Source organism: Danio aesculapii, chromosome 15 (genome assembly GCF_903798145.1).
Source record: "Danio aesculapii chromosome 15, fDanAes4.1, whole genome shotgun sequence".
Lineage (NCBI taxonomy): Eukaryota > Metazoa > Chordata > Actinopteri > Cypriniformes > Danionidae > Danio > Danio aesculapii.
Window position 1 is genome coordinate 42209483 of NC_079449.1, and position 18932 is coordinate 42228414.

At 36.2% G+C, this 18932-nt stretch overlaps 1 protein-coding gene across 2 annotated transcripts in view; it reads left to right on the forward strand.

Moving 5' to 3' along the window:
* Window positions 1-18932, forward strand: part of brwd1 (bromodomain and WD repeat domain containing 1) — a 57212-nt gene that overhangs the window by 25078 nt on the left and 13202 nt on the right. The window contains exons 19-34 of one of the 2 annotated variants that reach the window (XM_056473094.1): window positions 749-932; window positions 4744-4834; window positions 5335-5475; window positions 5555-5628; window positions 8279-8519; window positions 10666-10782; window positions 10879-10986; window positions 11204-11328; window positions 11437-11519; window positions 11642-11753; window positions 11835-11896; window positions 14183-14338; window positions 16655-16775; window positions 18439-18564; window positions 18675-18744; window positions 18813-18869. In XM_056473094.1, the coding sequence (XP_056329069.1) occupies window positions 749-932; window positions 4744-4834; window positions 5335-5475; window positions 5555-5628; window positions 8279-8519; window positions 10666-10782; window positions 10879-10986; window positions 11204-11328; window positions 11437-11519; window positions 11642-11753; window positions 11835-11896; window positions 14183-14338; window positions 16655-16775; window positions 18439-18564; window positions 18675-18744; window positions 18813-18869 (1868 nt within the window). The remainder of the gene's footprint in view (window positions 1-748; window positions 933-4743; window positions 4835-5334; window positions 5476-5554; window positions 5629-8278; window positions 8520-10665; window positions 10783-10878; window positions 10987-11203; window positions 11329-11436; window positions 11520-11641; window positions 11754-11834; window positions 11897-14182; window positions 14339-16654; window positions 16776-18438; window positions 18565-18674; window positions 18745-18812; window positions 18870-18932) is intronic. The other variant, XM_056473095.1, reaches the window with a different exon arrangement.

Genomic DNA, 18932 nt, shown 5'->3' on the forward strand with positions numbered 1-18932 from the left:
AGTTACTTTGGAAAAAATAGTAAGGTATATATTACAATAACACAAATAAATGTAAAAAAAAAAATTTTAACAATAATTTTTTTAGGGCTTTTTCACCTTTATTATGAAAGGACAGTAGAGATTTCAGACAGGAAAACATTGAAAACAGAAAGAGGGGAAGGATTAGCTAAGGACCTTGAACCGGGAATCGAACTCAGATCGCCATGAGCACGTCGGCGCACAGTACCACTAGGCTATTGGCGCCGACAATAAATGTTAATTTTAAGTTAAATATTTGATACTTTTAAACTGTACAATACAATCATAATGTCTAAGCTTAATGCTTCATTATAGTTTTTACAGGCTGTCAAGAGTCAAGATACAGAACTTCAGCTAATGTTTAATGTAGCAACTCTGCTATTTTCTGGTAAAAAATAGCTAGCTACTGGAAAAGCTACACTTTATCATAATTAGCTGAGCTGCTGTCAAGCTACTTAAAAATATAGCTATCCCAACATTGGCATTGATTTTGTGTATATTTACTCACTCGAATACTTCAATTCACTTTTGGTGTGAACCCACCATAGAGAGTTTAGCAGTTTAGATATCAGCAAGAGCAGGATTACTGAAGTGAAACCCATTTTATACAAGCTTATGTTCTAGAATTTGGTACTAATAAGAAGCACTCAGTGAACTATCTGAAGTAGAGTTCAGTCAGTGGGTTATGTTTCTATAAAGAAATAAAACGTATTGCTTTTTTTGATTGCAGTGTCAGTAAATGAGCGCATGGAGGTTCAGTCTCCACCTAATGTCGGTTTGCGGCGCAGTGGGCAGGTGGAGGGAGTCCGGCAGATGCACCAGAACGCTCCACGCAGTCAGATGGCCACCGAGAGAGACCTTCAGGCCTGGAGACGCAGGGTCGTGATCCCTGAGCTGACTCCAAGTGGATACAGGTGAATTGTTTTTTTTGTTTTTTTGGGGAGTTTTTTTGTTTGTTTTTTTATCTGTTTGCATTTTCGACATGTGCTGGTATTCAGAAATACAGTATATTGTTGTAATCAGGGCTTGACACTAACACCCGGCAAATGCGGGTAGATTTCAGCGGTGGCGGGTTAGACAGTCGCTCCCACTAGCCACTTTGGATGGTTGAAGATTATTTTTAAATTGTAGTTTTCTTAAAAGCAGGGTTCGACAATAAAGATGGCCCAATGTTCGTGCAAATGTGATCTTAGAATTGAGAAGCAGCACGACTGACATAAATAACAGTGTTCGCGCAAGCAAAAAGCAGTTGAATACCGTGTGCACAGGTGACGTGATGCACGCGACTGTTAAAAAGCACCCGTGCCTAGAGGAAACGCAACTGGTGCGATTGGTTCTCTTTGAAATAGACGGGACAAACCGTGATCATCATGCACCCACAGTCCTGCTGCTTTCAAGAGCTCAAGATTTTAAAATATATAGGATGATATATATATATATATATATATATATATATATATATATATATAGATAGATAGATAGATAGATAGATAGATAGATAGATAGATAGATAGATAGATAGATAGATAGATAGATAGATAGATAGATAGAGAGAGAGAGAGAGATATTAAATTATATTTAATAAATTATATTATATATTAAAATTTATATTATATATTAAATTATATAAGGATATATATATATATATATATATATATATATATATATATATATATATATATATATATATATATATATATATATATATATATATATATATATATATATATATATATATATATATATATATCTTTTTGTAAGCAGCAGCGTTCACTTAAATTTTTCTTTGAACAGATTATTAACAGGCCTAACATTAACCGTGTGATCATCCTTTCATTATCACACACTGTATATTTTCTTTTTTTTACCTGCTTTTTTTTGCTTGCAGTTATTTTTGTGAATATAATTTAATTATCATTTTTTACAATAACATTGCTTTAATAGGAGATTACCTCCCTGTTTATATGTAGTTAACTGGTGATTTGGGATCTTTAGCCAGGACAGATTACTGTGCATATTTTAGACAACAGTTCTTTTTTTTAAATGTCAATTTTTTTTTATAGAAAAGTTTTGTTGAATGAAAAAGTGCATGTGTACAGCTATATTTTGCTTGTTTTGAAACATTTAAAATTTGTGGCTAATGAATAATTATTTATTTTTGGTGTGGTCAGAGATAAATTTGGTAAATCCTTAATTTTGAGCCCTGAAAAGTCATGTGAAAAAAACTAATTTCAATGCTACACAACCCATTTGCTCCTGCACATTGAGCAAGCAAAAAGCACAGAAAAAGTGAAACTGAGGAGTTTGTGGACTGAGGAGGCATGTGGACATAACACAACATCTAAATATAGTAATATTAGCATGTCAGTCAAATTTATGCAAATGAAATATAGTTTCCCAACAGCAAAATTGTGAAAATGAGTGGCTAGTAATGTTGGAAATCTACTAGCCACAATGGCTGGTGATCAAAAAAGTTAATGTCAAGGCCTGGTTGTAATAAACATTCATGATATTTGTTATCATGGACACTATAAAATATCCCTTATGTTTTTAAAATTTAATTCATCTTTAATTCTATAGTGCTTTCTCAGTGTAGTTTGTCAAAACGGACTGGGTATCGTTTAAGGTTATTTTGATACTGGTGCTAAATCGATACTTTTTAAAACGGTACCGGTGCCAAAATGGTGCCTGAACCAATACTTTTGAGCCACAGAATTATGGTGGAAAAACTTTTCATTTGACCAAAAAAAATATTTTAATAATTTTTAGTAAGTTTAGCAAGTTTAAAGTAAACATCAATTCATATTTTATATATTTGAATTGAATTGCATAAATATATTTCTTTTAATAATTTGTTTGATGGCATGAATTTAAGATTTGCATTATGCAATTAACATTACATTAGCTTACTACTAACCTGTGGGAAGGCTGTCATCAAAATCAGTGAACTCTTTCTAGGGTTGGGGCTTGAGTTGTCAATGAGGATGTTTACATGGACAACAATACTCCGATTTTAGCATGGTTAAGACAATACTCGGTTTACATGGACTCTAAATCAAAGTTGTTGTTTTTTTTTAATCTGAATGAAGTCATAATTGAACTAAAATATGCAAACTCCACATGTCTTAATTAAATTTTGTTTTAGTGGCATTATTGAAGTGCAGTACAGACATGTTTACACCTTAGTCAAACTGTTATCGTCGTGTAGGACTTTTCATCGCAATTGGCGACAGGATATTCCATATACACACCGCTCTTTGACACTATTCTCTGCACCTACAGAGTCAGTAAAGCACTGCAGACCCTCGTATATGCAGAAGTTTTCCATTCAGTGTGTGGTATCAAATTGCATTAAAACAACACACTTCCATCAGTCCTTACTTCATATTTGCATCCAATACATCAGTTTGTCATGGGGGCATTAATTAAATGTTAATGGATGGAAGTGAAAGTAGAGTTAAAGTCTAAAAATTAAACTACATTAGAGTACATGATCGTGTGTTGATAAATCTAAAGGTAGTCGCTCACCAGATTTGTCGTACTGTGCCCTTTGCCTTCTATAAATTCCTAAGCAGCAAGAACAAACGGCTAACATCGACGACGTTGTCTGTAACCCTCACAGTTGTTTAGAATTAAATGTTTAGAGATGGCGTGACAAAACACGTACCTATCTGTGATTTGATACACCCCTTGACGCTTCTTACATCCTTGTCGCAGCACCAGTGGCACTGAAATTAGGCACTGAGATTTGGTCAGCTGCGTACCGGTTACATAGGTATTCGGTACCCAACCCTACAAGGCACTTAACGTAGATGAAGAAAAGGGTTTAATAACGTAATATTTTAAATTGTGGAACATTCCAGCAATCAATTATGATTTCTCATCAAAATTATTATAATTTTCCTCATTAACTCGTCTTGGTTTTGTTCTAAAATCATATAGTTTTGAATCACCTTTTTGAATATAGTATTTAAAACAACAACAAAAAAGTCTGCTTGCTCTTCTCTGGATGGTCTCCCTTCTAAATTATCTGGGATAAATAATAGGCTTTGGTGAAAAAACTAATTGAAATTTAATACAATTTACAAAATTCCTATTTTATTAATTAATTAATTTATTATTTATTTATATATTCATGTGTGTTGCTGTTTTTAAGTGATTAATAAAAAACCACTGAAAGTTCTGAAAAATTAAGATGATTAGAAATCCAATTAAAACGTTCTATGTGCTTTCTTTTCTGGAGTAAATCTACTCGCCACTTATAAACCAAAACTCAAAACCATTCTTTTTACTGTGGGAGCCTGATTAATGTATTTGAGTATTTTATGTATGTATTCTTATGCATGTATACTGTACTTTTTCTTTTGTTTCCAAGTCGTTTGGATAGTACTTTGGTCAACCCTGGGTTGTTTTTAAAATGTGCTTTTATAATGAAAGAACAAAGAAACAAATGAGTTTATCACCACAGCGAATAATTTTGCTCATCTGCCATCTTATTCAAATTGACAACTTTATTTTTATTATTATTACTAAGTGAAATGTTGCATAATGTTTTCATTTTAGTAATCTTGATTTATCAAACGGTGCACTTGTTTGTGTCCTGGCCATTTTTCAGGCTGATCGAGTTTCATGAATGTGTAGACTTGCACAAATACTCGAGATTTTCATTAATGTACATTAAATCTAACTTCTAAAATAATTATATTTCATGATTTGTTTATTTAGGGCACAGGAGTCATTCAGAACAGCCAAAGGTGATGAGGAGGTGAATCTTTACAACACCAAGAAAAGGAGAGTGACCCACTCCACATTCAGGGTACGTTCCTCCTCATTGCTAGGGCCAGACGGAATCTGCGGACGTTTTTTGCTCGTTCTGCTGAGAATTTTGGTAAAATTCTGCGGATTTCTGTGGATTTTTTTTGGGAGTATGATAACTAAAACTATAATATGTGAAAAAAAATTTCTCTTTAACTTTTATTTAATATTTAAAATGCATATCCAACTAGATACACTTTATTTGGTAAACAAAGCAAGTCTCTCATATAATATATCTACTAAAAGACAGAAAATATTACTTTACCAACGGCATTGTGCATAAATCAAATGAACATTTTCATATTAGTCAATAATATTACTGTAATTGATTTAAAAACTGAATATAGATTTACACACATTTACTCAAGTAAATAAACAGAATTAATGATGGGTTAGAAATCTGCGGAATTCTGAGCGTGCAGATTCCGTGTGGGCCTACTTGCTTCATGATGGGTAATGATGTCAATGAACCTCATTAAGGTGAGATCTTTCCACCTGTAGGATGATTCTGATGAAGAAGGGCCGTGCCTGAAACGTACACAGTCTCGCAAACGGCAGAAGAATCAGGAGCGCAAGGAGAATCTGGCTGAAGAGTACATTGAGTTTTCATGCGAAGAGGGGGAGGAGACCGCCTCTTCAGAGGTTGTTTTATTTACCTATTAAAGCACGGTTGACCCATATTTGACTTGTCTGTAACGTTCCTTTTGTGTTGTTGTTGCAGGCCAGTGAAGTGGAAGGCAGTGATATTGATTCATCTGTTGAAGATGAAGAGGAATGGAAGAGCGATAGCTCAAGGTACTTTTGCCGCCATCACAATAATTGTTTCATAGGGGAATTGTGTGAGAATTGCAAAAACAACATAAGACTTAAGGATCTGTAAACACCCTGTATTAAGTCTTCAATTCTTTAGTAGTTTTAAAATAAGGGATTAATAAGTCTTAAAATGTCCCAAGTCTGCTTTTCAGAGGTCTTAAACATGCAATCGAACTGACCACTATAGAAGAATTTATTTTATTTTTTTAAATCTACTTGAATATCTTCGTCTGTCAACATGCATAACAACATAGGTGGAACCTAAGTCTGTATTTACATTTGTAGTCTTTGGCAAAACCCAATAAATACATGCAGAGATAGTCTCTTTTTCAAAAGACATCCTGGGATTTTTAATAACCACAGAGAGTCAAGACCTTGGTTTAATGTTCCATTCTATATTAAGGCATTAGTTCTAGCATGGTCTACTGGTTAAGCACCCCCTGCTGGCCTCTTTAACACCTCTTCTAGGCAGCAACCTAGCTTTCTCATGTGGTCTCCCAACCAGTTACCAACCAGGCGCAGCCCTGCTTAGCTTCAGTGGCCGACCATGTGAGAGGTGTGGAAAGCTAGCAGCCAGACATGGTTTTGCCACATTTGCCACTGGTTGGTAGCTTGAAAAAATAGATTTTTATTTTACTAACAATAGCTATGTTAGCATCCACCGAATATAATGCACATTTTGGGATATCGCCTAAAAAAAAAGATGAATTGAAACACCAAGATGCACATACGTTTTGAAATGCGCAAAAGTGTGCAATGATGGCCCGTTTGCACTAAGTGGTATGGTACGGGTCACCTTTATCGGGCTTGCGTTTTCACTGCTAAAAGGTTACTAATGGTACTCTTTTGGTGGACGTGGTGTACGACAGAGGGTTTCAGTCGACGTCATTCTCGCTCGAGGAAATGTCTACAGTAAAGCTGTACAGGTCGCTCACATATCAAATGAGAAGCACTTCTCATAAAACGGATGCTTTATACACATAAATACTTCTGTATAAAAATTCATTACTAACCTTTCTATGAACATGATTTGATTATAACTGCTGATCTATAATTGCAATGACTGCAACGTCTGTAGTTATATAAAATTAATAAATAAATAAATGCAACATATATGAACACACAGCCCCTTACAGTCTCCGATATGTTACCAATTACAGAAAAGCTACACACAGCATACATTTAGTCCTTATTTGGGTTCAAAAACCACACGCAACATATAGCCCACAGTGCAAATCTCTCCTCTGTATCTTTGTCCTTCACCAGCACATCTAACTTCTGTTAGTAATTCCGTCATTCTGAATTCATAATAGTGCAAAAGGTTATGATAAAAGTTAAACATGGCAGTTTGTTCATGTTTTAGGTTGCTGAAAGAATCATTTGCTCCTTTGTTTTTTCTGGCGTCTCCTTTGTTTTTTCGTGCTTCTGAATGGATTCAATTTCTGAATGGATCTGATGTCAGAAGCACTTCAATAATCAAGTGCATGTTATTAATATAAGGTCAAGAAGTTCGTTATTTCAAATTTAGGCGAGCGGCCAACTCTCTGGAGAAAGTGAAACCGTTCACGCCTTAGACAGCCTTGTAAACAACTACGGGGCACAGGGTAGATCCTGCTCTTCTTCTTGGCTTTGTGGCTGTTCATCAAGTCGACAACAAGGTTTGATTGTGCTCGGGTCGGCCATGGCTCGTTATTATATGTATATATTATTACGGTGTAATGTCTCAGCTGTGTTTTTAAAAATGGCGGTTCTTTGTTTTCATTCTCCTGATTTGTTGCAAGAACGAGTGACGTATCTCTGTAAGCCAATAGTGTTCAGCTGCGTGTATTGCTCCACCTTTTGGTAGCCTTTTGTTGTGCTAAGTACCCAAAAAGTAGCATGGTATGGTTCGCTTATAGGTACTTTTTGACAGTGGAAATGACCATAAAAGCGTACCGTACCACACCACTCAGTGGAAAAGGGCCATAAGTAAGAAAAAAAAAGTTTAAAAATGTAGATAAACTACAATGGAAACACATTTACAGAATAAGTTTCAGCATGCACAATGAAATAATGTATGTGAATTTTGTTTTAACAGATCATGTGATAACAAAAATGGTTGCAATATGACAGTAACATTGGACAAACCAGCAGACTGACCACATTTTTAAAAATCTGAAATGTTTTGTATATTCTAACATCCCTCATCTAAAGTCTGTCATCAAAGTGGTTCAGTATATTACATCCCAAAACTTCTTGTCTGCGCTCCCAAACAATGGTCTTTCACTTCCAAAAGTCACCGCACATTCATTACGAGAACAAATTTAGTTTTTCTTTTTGATATCCAGCACCAGTATATCAGGAAGTGACGATTTTGTTCTCTTTGACTCATTGGATGGAAACCATGCTTTGTTCAGAAATGTTTTATAGGATATTTTTGCCCATCTTTGGATGAAAACATATGAAGCCATTTCTGCATCATGTCTTTTGAGAATGCAAAAATCAAGACTGGGTTCAATTGTTAACGGTCATTAGTTTTGGAACTCAGTTTAGTGCTGCTGATGAAAAGTGCTCTTTCATGCAATGCTTTCAATTGATATTGCCATCTCTATTAATCTAATGGTTTCCAATGCCTCTTTGTTCATAACGGAAGCCGCTCCTCCAGTGATTATTCCGACTGGATGGCAGATGCAGGAATAAGTTTGCGAACATCAGATTCTTCTAGACGCCGCACTACCCGCAGGATCAGCAGCTCTGAGGAGGAGCAGGAGGAGGAGGAGGAGGAGGGGGAGGATGAGGAGGACGAAGAGCCAGCAGATGAGGAACCAGCTGTAGGTGAAGAGGAGACGTCATCCCCTAGAAAGCACAAGAAAGCCAAAAGCAAAACACCAAAGGTATCTCACAGGCCTTGCAGCACAGATATTGACTTAAGCCAGGGGTCACCAATCTCAATCCTGGTGAGCTGGTGATCTTGCAGAGTTTAGCTCCAACTTGCCTCAACACACCTGCCTGGATATTTCAAGTATACCTAGTAAGACCTTGATTATCTTGTTCAGGTGTGTTTGATTAGAGTTGGAGCTAAAATCTGCAGGACACCGGCCCTCCAGGAATAAGTTTGGTGACCCCTGTCTTAAGCAGTGATTTTCCGTCTTGGTACTCATAACCCTTTCATATTTTGCATATCTCTGTTTAACACACTTGATTCAGATAATCAGACTGTTACAAGAGAGGAGGAACTGTTTATTTATTGTACTCTTCTCTACATAGTGTTCACTGCTCTCTACCCCTGCTCATGGGAAAAGAGCTGAACATGAAGATCACTTCATTTAAAAACAATGATTTGCAAAACGGTGTTTGCAGTGTCTTCAGACATATTAATTACAGAAGTGTGAAGGGTTATTCAACCACAGTCATGAGACATCTTGCGCACTTTAATTCCCTGAATTTGACTGAACACACTTCTTTCAAACTGCAATCATGACAACAGCCTGTGATGTCCACTTCATAAGGCACTTGCACTCGATTGGAACAAATCTGTTAGAGAAACATAAACAATTTGCAGAGTGGGGAAGGTCTCAAGGACAAGGATTGAGAACTGCGGCTTTTAATGTCTTGTCTGAGCAGCTCAGCTCAGTATATTGCAAAATCTTGAATGGTTATAAAAAATCTTTATAATTATTATAATAAATTCTAAAAATAATAAAAAAACAATTTGTTTAAAAATCTTCAATGATATTAATGATAGTTACGGAAACTTACTACTACTCTGTTTATTCGTCTGACTTAACAGTGGGCTTCATTTGACCGCCCCCTGCCATTTCAAAGAATATCTCAATGGCGATTGCGTCAAGAATAAAAGCCTAGTGCGTTTCGTGAGGTGCGAGATGCGGCACCAGCCTTAAGATGTTTCTTTGTTTGTTTTCTTTAGTTCAATGGTGCATCTAACCTGTCTTTAGTACTGTTCAATTTGAATACATTTATTTTACCACTAATTGTCATTTTTGCATTTTCTCCTTGTGTATGCGTGTTTTTGGTATTGTGATATAGGTCTTAAATTTAATATTTAATGGTCTTAAAAAGGTCTTAAACTCTTAAATTTGACTTTATGATATCTGCAGAAACCCTGATTTTGCTAGAAGAAGAAGGGCCGTTCACATATCGCACTTTCCACATTTCATTATTTCAAATATATACGTGCACAAATTGAAAGAGGAAAAGATACTTTGTTTGAGCTTGGGTTGACTATGGTTCATTACTGCACACAGACCTTTTATTATGGTGTTGTGTTCCAGCTGTGTATTTAAAAATGGCATTTCCTGTTTTGTCAAGTTATGATTCTTTGCAAACCAATAGTGTTCAATCATTTGTTACCAAACTGTGGTGCTAGATACCCTGGCGGTTGACCCTTGGTCTTCGTCGGGCTGTTGGTCAGCTTTGGTCAGCTTCGTTTGCGATTTGCGCATCGGAAGTTTTGATATCCTTATGTGGATTAAAAAAAAGAGAGTACTTCCACCTGCGGGTGCGTAAAGACATGTCCTCTCATGCACACTCTGTTTAGTAGACTACTGTCTATTTGGTGTGTTCATGCACAGCTTTTTGGTCCAGACGCAATAACACAGTTGGATTTCATTAACGCTAGTTGCTTGGCGTCAGCTTGATGTGTCCCAGGCTTTACACAGTGGAAATGGATATAAATACATACCGTTCTTTAAAGAACCATACCACTTAGTGGAACAGGCAATAAGTATCAACTTTGAATAACCACCAAATAGACTCACAGTTACAGCACTGACATTTAGCACTACAATACTTGTGGCAACCCAAGTTTGAGTGCCAGATCAAAGTCTTTTGCTGCTCCTGTTCCTCTCTCTCTGCATCCCATGCTTTCTTGTCTCCTAAAATTTAAGAAACAATGTATCAAATTGGTACCGAAGATTTGTTTTAAACTCTTGAGATATTATTCTTGACTCTAGTACTCAATTTTTGTCTGTTTTTATGCAAGTTAAAAAAATAATAAATGTTTTTTTTTTTAATGCTTAGCACCCTAAACCAAGGCCATCCATTAATAGAGAGATATCGAATGAGTTCCGTCCTCCAGCATGGATTACTGACGTCGTTCCCCGAAAGTCCCCATTTGTCCCTCAAATGGGAGATGAGGTATAGAATAAGTTTCTCTCATCTCTGTATTAATGTGCAACTGATCCATGTCTAAACCCACTGTTGTTTTTTTTATATCCATTATTTTGGACGCAGGTCATCTATTTCCGTCAGGGTCATGAGGCATATGTGGATGCCGTCTGTCGGATGAACCTGTACCCCATAAACCTAGACAAACAGCCATGGAAGAAGATGGAGTTAAGAGTAAGAGCAAAACATGTTGGGGTTTTGCCAAAAATATTCTTTTTTTTTTTTTTTTTTAGAGTGCAATTTAAAGAGTTAATGGAACGCTCCACTTCTTTTTGGAAATAGGCCAGCAACAGAGAATCAATGTTCTATGCTTGCTTTTTTGTTGTTGCATTTAGCCTTTAACATCTCATAGCACCTAATCTTTGCTTTTAAAATCATGTTATGTGTCCAGGACCAAGAGTTTGTGAAAATCACAGGGATCAAATATGAAGTCTGCCCTCCAACATTATGCTGTCTGAAACTGACCCAGATTGACCCTGGAACTGGCAAAATAACAGACCGAACCTTTTCAATAAAGTGAGTTGGCAAGATATGAAGTTGTGTATTGCGTAAATGTTGGATATCTGATAAACGTTTGTTTTTTTATAATGCTTAGTTTTTTTAAACACATTTTTTTATTCTTAGATATCATGATATGGCAGATGTAATAGATTTTCTGGTATTACGTCAAAGCTACGATGAGGCGCGGAACAGAGTGTGGACTTCGAGTAAGTTGGAAGAATGACCTGAGAATAACTTTATATAGTTGTACCCTGCATCAATTTAATCACTGAGTAATCTACAGAAATAAAATATGTCTGTTCCTATGTTCATCCTGTGGTTCTTCTAGATGACCGTTTTCGCTCTGTGATCGATGACGCCTGGTGGTTTGGGGCCATAGTTTGTCATGAGCCATATCAATCTGAATATCCCGACAGCCATTTTCAGTGTTTTAAAGTCAAGTAAGCCCCAACATATTACTGGTTTGAATGGACAGAATCTTTTGAAAAGGCCTCTGTACATAATGTTCTGTTGTTTTGCAGGTGGGACAATGGTGAGACCGAAAAGCTGAGTCCATGGGATGTGGAAGCTATTCCTGAAAATGGTACTTCTGACTACTTGAGTTTTTATCTTAAACCGAATGCACATTTTGCCATTTATAGAGGGAGAATTTAAACGACTTTGTACTAAATGCAGTATGTTTGTTTGCCCTTGCTTTTCCAAAGGTTTCGTATACTTGAAACGAAATCGAAAAAAGTATTGAAATTTAACAAAATCAGTCCAAAACAAAAATTATTTTGAGTTTTTAAGCCAAATGTTAATCTGAGCAACCTCAAGATGGGAGCACCCATTAGTGACTTCAGTCACCACCGAGAGCGTCAGGCAGCTACAAAGTCGTTGCTAGTGTGAATGAGGCTCAAGCTCGCTCACTCCGATTGCCTGATGTCAATCTGGCAACCTGCATTTACATAGAGACGCCGGAGTAGGGGCCTCTCCAATATTTTGAATTTGGACTGCAATACCCAGTTCAACCACAACTGTCAATCCTATATATTGCACATTTAACCACTGGACTGGACTTCCAGGTTTTGGTTCCTGCCTGTAGCGATAGGCCGTTTTGGCCAATCAATTAGTCAAGCTCTAGTTATGTTGCCTTGAGAAATACAACATACTGTTATGCTACTTAAACTTTGGCCCCGTTTACACAAATACATTTTAGTTTTAAAATGCATAAGTTTTGCTATGGTTACGCCTCCTGTCTACACTACCCCGGAGTGTTCGAGCCCCTAAAACTGAGCTTTTTGAAAACGCTGAAGAGGCCAGTTTCGTTTGAAAATGCTGCTGCTCCGTCTCAGTGTGGATGGGGGTAAAACGGAGACCTCTGAAAACAAAATCTGATTGGGGCTTTTTCTTTAATATTAAGTTCACAAAGTTCAGTCTTGCACCCTTTCCTTAAGTTTAGACTTTGCAAGATTGATATGGAAAACTCCCAAAGACACGTTGGGTAAAAACAGTGTATGCTACTTTATAATGTCATTAACATCACCCTGGATGCGTTGTTTCACTATCTTAGCAATAAAATGAAAACCTGATATAAGGAACTGCTTTATTTTCATTTTAATATTAACTTAACAGACTCAAAAAATGTTGAGGCATCGTGTAGCTACATATTAATATGATCATCATCTTCACTGTATGCATATTTAGAACAAAACGGAGCCTATAACATAACTGCCTCCTTTCATTGTCTTCGAAAAATATGAAACATACCCTCTCTTTTGCTGAATATCAGTTTTAATAATCGACAATGGTTTTTACAAAAGTATAACGAACAGTACATGTATACAATATAGGAAATAAAGGCAAGCTATCAGTCAATATGCAGAATGTACGTGGTTACATTAATATATTAGCTTATCTTTGGGCTCAGCCAAAACCTGAAAACAAGTATTAGATTCAAAAGACCATTAGATAGAGACAAGATTAATTAAATATTATATTTAACAACAATAGTGAGATGAAATCCAGCAGAAGATCCTTGATGAACTGTCCGATCTGTGCTGCTCTGAACCCGGGGAGATGTGCTCAAAGCACCCGCTGACTGCCTGGAGCTCAGACGACTGCATACGCTGCAGCGTATACCAGAATGTGTGTGTGGTCACGTGATGTGCATTTTCAGTGGTGTAGTGTGGACGGAGAGCTGTTCAGAAACGCTAGGTGAAACGCCAGTGTGAATGTGGATCGTTTTCATTCTAAAACCTATTGGTGTAATCATTATATTTTCAATAATAAATATGGCAAGCCAATTTTACATCATGTCCAGTTTTTAACTGTCATAGAGACATCGGGGTTGATCTATATCCCTAATACTGGCAAGAAGCTTTGAAGTATCATTACTCCTAGCTGTCAATCAGATCCATAGCAACAAAACAGACTAACCTAGCAACCATTCAACAACAGAAATATTTCAACATCAGAATATAGTCAAGAGCTGGGTATTGGCTCGTTTGACTCATGGTAGCAAACGGGACTTCCCATGTTTTACACATGCTAGCAGTGATTAGCTACATGCTAACAACAATTAGCTAAATGCTATTACATGCTAGATATGTTTACAAAGTATTAGGATTTGATCAAATGTGTAAATGAGGCATGTCATTTAACAACCCAGTGTACCCTATCAGCTGCCTAATAACCATTTAAAACTGTCCAGCAAGCACCTAGCAACACGTTAGCAACCGCTTAGCAGTAACTGTGCTTCCTGCCAGATGTCTTTGATGTTGGCTTGAGAAATACTACATGACTAAGCTGGGACTTAAAGTTTGTCAACCAACTTTGGTTTCTAGTTTGAATAAAGCTGTTCATTCAGGATTGGCTCTCTATATTGCAGCTGAACAGCCGGAGTCAGCGAGTGCGGGCGTACCAGTGACGGATGAGGAGATGATGGATATCCTGTATAAATCTCAGCCGGGTGAATGGGGGGACAGGGGTCGGGAACAAGAGAGCGCACGTATCATTGCAGGAATAGAGCAGCTTATGACTGTGGGTACGTTTGATTTTGCTATTATACTTTTTCTTTTTTCCCCCATAGTTTTTCATAAACACTTTTTATTTTTTGTCATTTCAGCAAGGAATTTTTAGGATTTTACTCACCATCATGTAGTTTCAAACCCATCAAACTTTTGTTAATCGTTGGGACACAGATACTTTTTTGAACGCATTCAGTTCAGTTTTTTGCCCATCCATTCAGAGTCCATGTAAATATCATTTATGAATATGAATCAGTTGGTGTTATTTCTGTCTGAAGATGGAGGTCATGACCGCAAACCACACTGGTTCTCACTAGTCGAGCAGATGTTTCGAGTAGGGATGCTCATTTTGGTTTATTTTACCAACCGACAACGGTAGCTTGTTAACCGAATATTATCCGTTAACAAAGAAATGTTAAAATATTATTTAATTAAAAAGAAAAATTGACGTGTCTATTTTGTGACGCATTAAATATTTTAAAATACTGATTTATTTTAACATGCGAACAGCAAACAGAACATAACAGAGCAATTTCACACACCTGCAGTGTTTCCGACAGCGTAGAAAACAAGAATAAGCTGAATAAAAATAATAAAATAACAGGCCTGCTCTAGATATTTTTCACTTAAATGGCAAATTTAGATTACAAAACGAAAACACTGATGGAATCCTTTTCAAGAACTGACATAGGCTGTTTTTTTCCAATCATGTTTATTTTTCTACCGTCAAATAAAAATTTCAGGCTTTTAAATCGATCGCTCCACTGAAAATATGCATTTAATTAATGCTTCGTTGTTATTATTATGTCACAAAACCCCTTTTAACGTTTTAGTAAAAGTCATTAGTTTAAAGATTGTCATACTGACATATTTCCCCCGTCTCACTCGCGGTTCATCTGTGTGCCTTAGGACTTTTTGTAAAGTATAGGCTACTAAAGCATATAACAATTTTGTTGTGGACATATGCTATTGCATTAATCTGCATGCATGTTCTATAAGCTTTAAAATGAAAGCTTCAGTTTGGTGCGGAGTTATCATTATGAAAAATTCAAGAAAATCTTTGGATTTGTTTGATTCGTAGATTATGTAGGTTATTTTAAAAACTGATATAAGAACTATAAATAACAAAATTTCCAAATGGAAAAAAGGTTGATTTGTTGATTGTACACTAAATCACTAAATCTTCAATAGCCTATTTATTAAGTTTATGACGCGGCTCCAGGCAGCACAGAGGCGATCAGTATCAGCGCTGGTTTGTCAACTCGTCTGTGTCAAACTGTGACCAGCAATATCCTTCTTTCATTTTGCTTCTTTGACAAAATAAATCTGTAGACACGTGTGTTTGCATGTTACCATCCCGCAAGTCAACAAATATTTGTTGCACATTAGGGGCCGATCACGCTTTTCTGTTCTAAAAATGTGAGGCGCACCGCACTGCCTTTTATGTTGACCAGAAAAAAAGAAGCGTGGTGCTATAGGAAACGACTGAAGCAGCTGGTCAATCGTGCGTGAGTGTTGCTGTCTATGTTGTTATTATTGTAATATATAATAACATTGTGATATTCATGATTTGTAAAGTAATACAACTCTGCATAACTTGAAACTGCGACCAAAAGTCTCTCCTCCATCATTAAAAGTTATCCGCTATCCTGACAACACAAACACTGCAGGCAAACCCTACTCTGCTTTCATTTGATTGAAGACTGAAAAAGACGCGACTGACGTAACGCACTTTTCCGCTCAGGGTGAGTTTTATTTCAACCGCGAGCACACAGCGTGCAACAGCATAACATAAGGTGCGCGGGGTGCATAAACACTCACGGCCGTTACTAAGCCATTCAAAAAATTCCCTTCTCAACGCAAAAAGCATGTTTGCTGTGAACAGCCCCTTATGCAGCCAAACTTCAGAAATATATAAAATAATATTTTTTTGATGGTTTAACTGATACCATTAATCGGTTACAAACGCACCCTTTCGTTTAATGGTTAATTGGTTATTTTGAGCATCCCTAGTTTAGAGCTGCAGTTTATCTTTTATCATGTGCAATGCAGATTGACCAATGTTTACATGACTAAAGTCTAAGTTGAAAAGTTTCGTCTGTCCACCATTTTAAGTTACTGTAAAATCTTTAAAACATTTTGAAAAATCAAAGTATGGTCAAAATTGGCTTGGGAATGTTACAAATATTTTTATTTGTCTTCCAAAATTAGACAAAAGACATCCAGGTTTGAAATGACTTGAGGGTGGGTAAAACATTTAAAAACATATTTTTTTTTTGTGAGCTTTCCCTTTAAATGTGATTTGAAATTGAATTTTCTGTCCATTTCAACAGATATTACTGCACCTTTCTCTGGTCCAGTTGACCTCACTCAGTATCCTACATATTGTACTGTCATTGCATATCCCACCGATCTGAACACCATCAAACTGCGGCTCAAGCATAACTTCTACAGGTTTGTAGCTTAATCGTTGTAGCCATCTTAAAATGAAGTTTGTAATCAGTCCTTCCTCTCCATGAATTCTCTACACCCTCATCACATTCTTTTTAATTGTATAAACAGAATAAGAATTTTTAATGAACGTCCATGCTGCTCATCAGTACAGCAAATCTATAGCTCTAAAGAACATTATAGTCTTGATAGCTAGTAATCTATTGTATGTGAAAACACTCTCCAGTGTCTAATTGGGTTATTTACCCACATTTTCATCAAAACTTCAAGACTATTGTTTGTCTTTGAATCACAGAATATATATTTATTGAAGAGATTCATCCATTGAAAGATCATCCACCAAAAAAGTTGATGCTTGAAAATAAGGATGCAGCGTTTTACCGGTTTCACTATTAACCATACTTCTTCATAGTTAATCGTAAATGCCTCTCAACACCGTTTTTCTGCACTGAACAAAACTGCTCCAACTAAACTAAGTTATGCCATATGTGTGCTAGTTTAAAGTAAAGTGTTACAAGTCACGTGACAAGAACTGGCCGATCAGCTTCGTACTTTGTATGGAATATACACAATGAAACACAATACAAAATGAAAATACCAAACAAGTTCATAATATAGTTAATCAAAAGCCTTTCCAGAGAGAGGTTCAGCAGCCTTTGTCTACATTTGTTTTCTTTAAAAGGGAAACACTTCGCTAATATGATAGTTGGGTTTACATTAGACAAAACGATTATATTTATTCTTATTTGCATTTATTTATTTATTGTTGTCATTTATCTTCTGTTTAAAAGCCAAAAACTTTCTTTTCACTTATTTTTAAGTCCAAAGAGAAATGGACTTCTCTGATTGTTTTTAAAATTATTTTGTGCTGTATTATTTGGTTACTGAACAGCATGATTATTCCGCAGACTATAATTGTACTACCAAAATCTGTAATCATTGCATCCCTACTTGAAAAGGCCCCGTCACTCTTAGGGATGGGACACATCAAGCCAATGCTAAACAACAGATGAAAAGCAACAGTGTTGTTGGCTTGTGACGAACATAAAAAGTCGTTTAGTACCATTAACACAGTAATTGTGCCTTAGCACAGAGGGATTCACTCAGGGAAATATGTCTGATAATATGATCCATATCGTTTGCAATCGTTTTAGAAATGTTGCAAAAAATGTTGTGTTCTTTCCTGGCTTGAATCTTTTAATTTAATAGGCAACTTTAGTTTTTGTTCTTCATTTTGAATTGTTACTGAATAACCAATTAGATGGTTCTCTTCAGCTCATTCTGCATGATGAATCAGGCCAACTCGATCCGACATTAACCCAACAAGAGGAAAAATCTCAAGTTTCTGGTGTTTTGATACGTAATTAAAAGTTCATCAGTATATTTTAGGGAAATGCTATGCTTTAAATTAATTTCTAAATTCTAGAGGTAAACAGTGTAAGGAAGCCAAAACTGGAGAAATTCTTTTTTTTTTTTTTGTATGTGTCTGGCAGCAGCATTTTGTACTAATACTTCTACATTGCCCATGTGAATTGGGTTAATTGCGTCTACAGCACAGACATTATCACTTTATTTATTTTATTAGGAGTGACTTAATTGTAAGATTGCGTAGCCTGCTTTTGGTTTGTTTTAATGTCTCTTTGTTTTGATTGTATTCTTTTTAAAGGAGGCTGTCGGCACTAATCTGGGATGTAAAACTCATTGAACAAAATGCCAAGACCTTCAATGAACCTCGTAGCAAGATTGCACAATCTGCAAAAATCATAACAAATGTTCTCATTAAGTTCATAAGGTTGGTTCTGAACAGTTTTTTCCAAAAATCCACTTGTAATTTTATTAATTCAGTTATTTATTTTTGTGATAATCTGTAACTTAACAATCTTATTCCCAATACGATGGCAGTAAACTTCACTGTACAGACATTATGGAGATCTATAATGCTGTTGAGAACATGGAGTACTCTGACGATGAGGTGCGTTTGTTCTGCTTGATATCTCATTTTGCTGGAAAACACAATATTGATTCAGATGTCGCTTTCAGGAAATGGATGACATTGATGCACCGGGAACCTCAGCTGGACAAAGACTTCGCCAGGTAGTGTAAGATATATATTTATTTATAATACTTCATTAGCATAATAGCAGAGTTGAGTACTTTTGA